At 39.3% G+C, this 8844-nt stretch overlaps 1 protein-coding gene across 1 annotated transcript; it reads left to right on the forward strand.

The window, feature by feature from the left end:
• The first annotated feature begins 1594 nt into the window (after window positions 1-1594).
• asb14b (ankyrin repeat and SOCS box containing 14b) lies at window positions 1595-6780 on the forward strand. The gene is made up of 10 exons (XM_042491981.1): window positions 1595-1657; window positions 2271-2433; window positions 2506-2558; window positions 2652-2783; window positions 2867-3025; window positions 4298-4543; window positions 4704-4872; window positions 5570-6104; window positions 6249-6402; window positions 6498-6780. The coding sequence occupies exons 2-10, from the start codon at window positions 2309-2311 to the stop codon at window positions 6671-6673; spliced, it is 1749 nt and encodes a 582-aa protein (XP_042347915.1). The 5' UTR covers window positions 1595-1657; window positions 2271-2308; the 3' UTR covers window positions 6674-6780.
• The last annotated feature ends 2064 nt before the right edge of the window (window positions 6781-8844 follow it).

Below are 8844 nucleotides of genomic sequence, written 5' to 3' on the forward strand. Positions count from 1 at the left end.
TCCAGCTGTGACACTTTTATGTCTTTTTTGTTCTCTGTTTCTTCACAATTCAAAATTAAACATAAAGTCTTTTTTAACCAACTAGAGTATATTTTTTGAAATAATGTATCCCCATACAACGGTCTGAAACTGTGTACGAATTAGCCCCCTGCGGATGACGTTAATTACCAAAAAGTAACTGTTGTAAGGCTTGGGAAAACAAATATGTCCACAACCTACCTCAAAATGATTCAAGGTTCACATAGTTCCAAACACCGGCCTCTCAGGCGAAAGTCCGAGTTTTGTGACTGCTGAAATACGTTGATCATACACGAATGACTGCCATGATTACATGGGTTATATGTGAATTATGGTTCATTATCTTTCTAAGCAAAAGGTACGAACAGTGCACGCGAACAACTTGTTGAAAACTATGACTAGAACATGTTTGCAGATAGCTCTGGAGAGGTGCCTGGAATGGTGTATTATACCCTTTTCAGTTTAAATATGCTTGCTGTTCAGTTGCTGCTACAAAATACAAATCTAGACAATTTTCTGACATAATTTTCTCCAAAAAATTTAACTGACAGGCACATGGAAGTAACAAAATGTGCATCAGGTGCACTGTTATGTCAACATATGCCTTTTAATCCAAAGCAGGTCCTGAGGTAATTCTGAAACAAGTTTTTAAAAAGGTGTGCTGTATTAGTTTTACTTCATTTAACAAACCTTAGAAACACTGCATGCAGCCTCCCTGCACAAAACATACATGTTTATTGAATATGTGGACCCAATGTACTTAATTTGCCAAATGATGATTATTGAAGCACTATTTAAGTTTTGACCCCAGTTCACAAGAATACTTTCCTGACATTGAGCTGGGTAAGTGTCTAACATTGCTGTTGGAACACATTTGCAGTTATGTACTGTAACAGCATTGTGGCCACAAACAAAACGTAAAAAAAAAAAACAAAAAAAAAAACTTTTAAAAAGTAAAATCAGATGGCGTGTAATGGGAACGAGAAAAAATAGTAAAGACAATCATTGATGTCAAACTAGTTTTGCTATAAAAACTTGCTGATCTTGCTTGCTATTCAGTGTAAATATTCTGTACACTCTCCACTTTTCCTGCCTGTTAGGGCCTTTGTTTCTTTTCTCAATGCCCACTTGCTCCTGTTTGTCATCTGCCTGTCTCTTTGTTTTTCTCTGTGCTGACAGACTTGTTAATACTTCACAAGCTATTAATGTTTAGGCTATCATCTGTTGCATCTGTCATTGTTATTACAAGCTTTGCTGTGTGCACACGAAACAGTGCAGCAACATTATTGGTATAACTGTTCATGGGAATGATCACTAAATAAAAAGGGAAAAAAGGGAACTTAATACACACCATATGAAAATTTACACTCACACTAATTCATGCATATGTAAATAAGTGCCTGCTGTGTTTATTTTTAAATAATGGCTTCTGTGTTGTGAGTGAATGTGGACATGAGCTGAATGGTGGCAGTTGTTGCTGTGCTCAGTGGGTCAAAGCTAGGTGCTGGCTGTAAAGACCCCGTGATCTGATATTTATAGGGAGAGAGATATAAATAGCTGCAGTATGTGTGGGTACTGGGGAGCCAACTGGCTCTACTGTTGTAAAAGCCACCGAAGGTGCACAGCCATTTGACTGAAGGTAAACACCAGACAATACATAAATAATATTGCTAGAGAAAACCTAGATTGTTTAGTGTTGAGTTCATAGTATATAGAACCTGTGTGATTTGTAGCTGCTGAATTTCCATGTTATGTTGTTGAATTTCCAGGTCATGAGTAGCACTTGTGATACTGTATAAATGTCTTGCTGTAGCCTAGGTTTTAACATGGAATTTTCTCTGCTACTTTAAGATTAATATTTAAATCATTTGTACAGAGGGGAGTTTTTGTTTTGCTGAGAGAGGAATACTGCAAACTGAATACCGATACTGAATACTGCTCCCACATGGCCCGTAAAGTAAAGAGCTACTGACAAAAAAAACTAGAAAAACTAGGAAAAAGCATGACTGTTCATTGGAATCATTAGATTCAAAATCATGAATGCATTTTAGTGTCACTAAACTCATTTTGACTTAGTGCCTTGTCTTTTTCATGAGCAAGAATAAGACTGACTGCTGCTGTTCTTTCCTTGCTGTAACTGCTCTGTGCTGTAGTTCACTTTTCCCTGTTGGTATTCAGGGCTGCAAGTGGTGTGCAGGTTCTCGTGTGCCAGATTTAATGGTTTTGTTTACCTTATGGCTATGTCTCTCCAGAGCAGCTGCCTGTACATTGACCCTTTGTGGAATAACAGATGAACACAGAGACAGAAGATGACTTTTATCAATCGGAGGATGACTTGGATGAAGATGAGGCAATGCAATATATAATTGAACAAAGTCTGATTCAATATAGAAAGCTCAAAGGATTGAATCCAAGGTTAGTCTCTAACCACACAAATATTTCTCTCTACAGTGTGTATCTGTTGATCCTTTAAATTTCTCTTCATAGTGACCTGAAACCAAGTGAAGACCCTGATGAGATTTTCAAAGCAATCAAAGAAGGTAAACTGAACTGATTTTTAACCAGCTGAAGATGAGGCAGATTATCATTAATCCTGCCAGATGGTCTGATATAATGTCTGTCTTCATGTTTAGGTGATGAAGATGCCCTGAACAGACTGGCAGTGCAACCAGAGACCTTGTCCAGAGTTGATGAACGAGGATGGATCCCGCTGCATGAGGCTGCATCACAGGAGAATAAAAGGATACTCGAGATTATCTTCTCAGGTAATGATACTAATAAAGGTATGACTGTGATGATTGACCTCTTTTTAAATTCTTGTATGTTGATAAGTTGTTTCGTCCTCCAGCATCACCTCCAGGTGCAGCCCAGTGTCGTACTCTAAAGGGTGAGACACCGCTGTTTCTGACTGTGGTTCATGGACTAAGAGAGAACGCTACATTCCTGTTACAGAACGGTTGTAGCCCAGATCTACAGAATGATGAGCAGGACTCTCCATTAGTGGCAGGTATGTGACATCTGAATTCAAAATTCACCTTGTTTAAAGGTCCAGTTTGTAAGATTTAGGGGCGTCTAATGGCAGAAATAGATTATAAACTTCACAACTATGTTGTCATTATATGACAGTCTTCTGATACTTAAGATAATCGTGTTATCATTACCTTAGAATGAGCCGTTTATATCTACATAGGGAGCCGGTCACAAATTTGAGATTCCTAGAATAGTGAAGGCATGACCCGCTCTACTCACCCTTCGATTGGCGAGTACTCATTGATTTTGTTGGTTGAGTTGGTTAGGTTTAGGCAAAAGCAGTGAGATAGGGTTAGAGTGAGAATGTAAGGGTAGGCCAATCAGAGGCAGAGTAGAGCAGAAAAGAGCGTGTCATGCTTTTGCTATCCTAGGTAATGCAAATTTGCAATTTGCAAAAAATGCAAACATTTATCTAACCTTGTTTTTGTTCTGCTGCTTTGTTTTTACTGTGCAAAATAAACAAATAAAATAAATAAACAAGCAGGTCCTCTGCTGCGTTCCATTCAAAGTCGGAGGTCGAGATTTTCCGACCTCCTACGAGAAAAAGTACAATGAACGCCACTCAAAGTCAGAGTTCCTACTTGTGACCTGGGGGCAAATCCATGTACCCCAACTTTAGAGGTCTGACGTCACACATCAATGGTAACATCCATGAAGGCCACGGACGCGCACATTGTAAATGGTAAGAAATCAACTAAAAGGCAATGTAAAGCATATTTGCATGTACTTAATTTAAAAAATCATGTACTATTATATAGTAAAACCTGTTCTGCATATAAGCTGATGTCAAAATATTAGTATTTATTTATAATATTAGTATGAAGATTAATATATTATTAAAATATAAGGAGGTGGCCCTGCTGACCGGCCCCAATTGTCCATGGACTAGCCACAGAAACACCAGTTTGTCATGTTTTTTCTTTACATTTGGTGTTGTGCACCTGAAACGCTTGGAAGTTGTAAGTCGTAAGTCTGACCTCCGACTTTGAATGTAACACAGCATTCTTCCACGGAGTCCGCCATATTGTTCTACATTAGCCCAGAATGGACAAACCAAACGCTGGCTTTAGGAAGGGTCATTCACATTTTTGTGTTGCCCGTCGTAGTCCTCCTACACACTTGGCAGACAGAAGAATTTAAATTTATGCAGCCTCACTGCGAGATGCCTCTTAATCCTACTCACTAATCCACCAACAGACACATTAAGATATTTGCTAATTCTAAATCTTCTCTCTCCTTCTGCTTTTAGCTATTCTGAATGACCAGTACGACTTGGCCACACTGTTGCTTCGCTACAATGCCAAAGTAGACCAAACAGGACCACTCAGCAGGACAGCTCTACATGAGTGTGCTTTTTTAGGTCTGGATAACTTTGTCTATCTGCTCCTTGATTCTGGTGCAAACCCAAATGCATGCGACATCAAAAAGAAAACTCCACTGGCTCTAGCTGCACATAATGGACATCTGAACGTGGTGGAGGTCCTGTTACAGAAAGGTATGAGATAAAGTGGTTTTTACTTTATTTAATGAGTTGACTTTCCTGAGGATAAAAAATCACTCACAAAAGTTGGCAAAAAAAATCATACAAGACAGATACTTACTGTTTTTCAAATCACCAATTAAATGTAAGTTCTTATTTGGATCTGATTTTGTAGGGGCCAGTGTGTTTTGTGAATCAGAGTCAGGCACTGTCTTGTTCGATGCAGCAGCATCAGGAAACCCTGATGTCATCTCCCTGCTGCTGGAATATGGAGCAGATCCCAACCAACCTCTTTACAGTGGCCACCTCCCAATTCACCGTGTGGCCTACCATGGACACATACTGTGAGGAAAAACTATGTTACAACCTTTAGCTTTCCCACTTTTAAAGTAGTTTGAACCATTGTCATGTTCTAAAGGGACAGCTCAACTCTAGAAATCAAAAATGCATATTTTGCCTCTTAACTGTAGTACTGTTTATCAGTCTAGATTGTTTTGGTGTGAGTTGCCTAGTGTTGAAGATAATGGGCTTGACTCAATTATAATAAAACTACATGAGACTTGGATTGCGGTGCTCAAAGCGACAAAAAAAAACCCAACACATTTGAAAAACTCAACAGTAGTGTCTCTTTCCAGAAATCATGACCCCGTTACTAAACATAATCCCAGACCTTGTTTTGAGCAGTTACATGCTAGGAACTATTTTCTCTCTACAGAACTACACCCGCCAAACAAATCACCGTGCAGAAGGAATCCTGCATCTACTGCTGTCTCACCTAGCACCACTGAGCTAGCTAATGTTACAACTCGGCCAAGAAGCACGCATGTTAACATCTCGCGCTGTCATGAGGTTAATCCTCCCATCGCTAGTACAACATAGATGCACACTTCCTTATATGCAGTGATCTCTATGGCTAATATCTCCAACACTTGGCAACAAAACAATCTAAATTGATAAACAGCATGACTAGTCAAGGGGAAAAATATGTCTTTTTGATTTTGGGGTAAATTGTCCATTTAAATGAGAACTCCTCTTTGACAGGGCACTGGAGCACCTCATCCCAGTCACTAAACTGGAAGCTGTAAAGGAAAGTGGGATGAGTCCTCTCCATTCTGCAGCTGCTGGGGGACATGCTCGTTGTGTGGAGATGCTGCTCAAAGCTGGTTACGATCCAAACTTCATGCTGCACCCAAGGGTGCGTCGCAACTATGATGATGAGCGCAGGTCTGCCCTCTTTTTTGCTGTGTCCAACAATGATCTCCAGTGCACCCGCTTGCTGTTAGAGGCTGGAGCAATGGTGAACCAGGATCCTATCAACTGTTTGCAGGTGGCTCTTAGACAGGGCAACTATGAACTGATCAACACGCTGCTGAAAGCTGGGGCAAATGTAAACTACTACTCCCGTGTCAACACCACTCACTTCCCCTCAGCACTACAGTACGCTTTGAAAGACGAGGTCATGCTGAGAATGATTCTGAACCATGGTTATGATGTAAAGCGCTGCTTTGACTGTCCGTATGGCAACACTTCCCATGACTATGGTCCTTGGACGACCTCAGTCATCAAAGACATGGTGGTGAGGCGAAGCTTGTCTGTGAGAAAAATCGTGCAAAGCATTGAAACAATATGAATGAACTCCACAGGGGAACCAGTGGAGTATACAGTAACATGTTCTTTTAGAGTTGTGCTTAGACTGCTATATGTGTTTGTCTCCTTGTAGTTTTGTGAGGTGATAACAGTGTCCTGGCTGAAGCACTTATCTGCTCAGGTGGTGCGCATCATGCTCGACTACACCGACCACGTCTCCTTGTGCACCAAACTTAAGGAAACCTTGGAGGAACAGAAACAGTGGCCAGAGATCTGCCACATTCAGAGTGAGAACCGATTAAGTCTTTTCTACCTGTCAGCAAAATTTTAGCGTTGATCATTATGTGCATTCATTGACTTAATCAACGTTATTCACACTCAGGAAATGCACGGAGCCTGAAGCATCTGTGTCGGCTGCGGATAAGGGAGCATCTCAGCCAACTGCGCTTGAAAGGCCCGGTTTTCATCAACTTCCTTCCTCTTCCTCCTCGGCTGAAGGATTACCTACGCTACAAGGAGTTTGATGTGTACAGCAGGGGCAGCATGGTTAACCCATAGTGGCAACAGTGACAGTTGCCACAGATACCACTGTGTCACTGACAAAGACAGTCAGTTTCCAGTGTCTGTTTGCCTCTATAATGTGTGTTTTGGAAATCTGGGAGTTTTTCGTGGTGATGTTTTATGTACTTTATGCAATATGTACTTTTGAGTCATTTCTTTTTTCTTTTTTTTGTTACTGTGACTCCCCTGGTTAAATGGGTCAATGGGTCCTCAAGAAAATGTTGAAAAAAACTGCAAATAATGTTTTATTGTTATAATTATTATTATATTTATTATTACTAATAATAATAGTAGTAGCAGAAGTATCATTATTATTGTTATTTATTATTATTATTATTGTTATCCATTCATTGTAACAGCTTATCCTATTCAGGATAATTCCGGGGGTTGGAGCCTATCTGCGTTGACACTGGGCGAGAGAGGCGGGGTAAATCCTGGACAGGTCACCAGACTATCACACGGCTTACACCTGCAGGCATGGGTGGATTATGAGATAATGGGCCCCTGGGCACAGATATGCAAAGGATCCCACCACCTCTCCTCCAGGAGCAAGATGCACAGACTCTGTGGTGGTTTTGTGTCTCTTTGTTTGCATTTTGGATCGGGCTTGAGGGTTGTGATCCTGTTGTGTATTCTTGTGGTTGTTTTGCATCTCTTTTAGGTAATTTGGTGTCTTTTTTGTCAATTTGTATCTCCTTGTCGTCATTTTTTCCCCATAGAAGTAATTTTGTGTCCATGTTTGTTGTTTTGTGACTCCTTGTAGTCATCTTATTTCTCTTTGAAGTGAACTTGTGTCCTTTCATGTCATTTTGTGTCTCTTTGTGGTTGTTTTTTGCCTATTAGATGTAATCTTTTTTGTTGTTTTGCGTCTCCTTGTGGTCATTCTGTGTCTCTTTGAATAATTTTGTGTCTTTTTTGCCATTTCAAGTCCCTTTTTTGTTCATTTTGAGTCTCTTCCTGGTTGGTATGTGGATATATAATTTGACATTTTGCAAGTGAAGGCCAGAAGGTCCCTTGACACTCTTGTCCCCTGCCCAGTAGGCCCTTTTTCGTAATACATCCATGCCTACATGTGATTTATAGGCACCTATTAACAAAACCTGCATTTCTCTAGACTATTAATGTAATTTTTATGATAGGGTGGCCATTATAATTACAGCAATGATTATGTCACACCCAGAGTCTTATTTAATGAGAGTGCTTGATTTTATAATGTGAATACAAAAAAATCAAAGGATAGTTGGCATTAAAGCATAAAACCAGGATGCAATTAAAATGTTTACAACATAAACAAAAACATTTAATCTGCACATTTTTTAGTCTTTCTTGTCAGATGGATGGCTGGAGGAATTCATGCCTGTTTGTCATCACCTGGTGGTAAAATTAAGTATTACAAGAGTGGGGTTAGTTCTGTCAGTTGCTGTCAGCTGTTTGACTTGTTAAGTTTAGCCAACTGTTTTGTTTGGATTAGTGGGATCTGCGTGCTGTGGGAAGTTAATTTTAAAAACATATTCTACGACAACTGCCGTTATTAGAGAGTTGGCAGTTGTTCCTGTTGTTGGAGAATGTTTGATCAGTGTACCATGGGCTTTTTAGTGTGTAGGCCTTTATCAGATTTCTTCTACTAACCATCTCAGTGTGTAGGGTAAATGTTGGGGGAAATAGGCCTTAAATAGGTAAATAAAAAAGATTATGAGATGAGATAAGATCATTTATGGAGCCTCAGAGGGATAATTTGGATTTCACAGCAGCACAAGGACATCAATAGTACAGATAAATAGAAAAGTAAAATAAATAATAAAAGGGGGAATAAAAAAACTAAACTACAATAATAATTATTACAATTATTAAAAGTATAAGAACCATACAAGAGCATATGGAGACAAAGCCTGAGGTAAAATTACAAATGTTGTGATTAAAAGCAGCAGGTTTCTGTTAACAGAGACACCAGACTGATTATTTGATTAAGAAAATTGATGTTGGTGTTTTTCTATATTAATATAGACATGGTATAGATATATAGTATAAGTATACGTTTAGTTATTTGCACATGCATGTGTAATAAAAACTAAAAAGTTTAAACACTGCAGGAGACACCTACTCTTTTAAATAACAATAATCATCATACATAAAAAGGAAAGACAAAAACAAAAACTGAGCAGTAATAC

The sequence above is a fragment of the Plectropomus leopardus genome, chromosome 8 (genome assembly GCF_008729295.1).
Source record: "Plectropomus leopardus isolate mb chromosome 8, YSFRI_Pleo_2.0, whole genome shotgun sequence".
NCBI classification, from domain to species: domain Eukaryota; kingdom Metazoa; phylum Chordata; class Actinopteri; order Perciformes; family Serranidae; genus Plectropomus; species Plectropomus leopardus.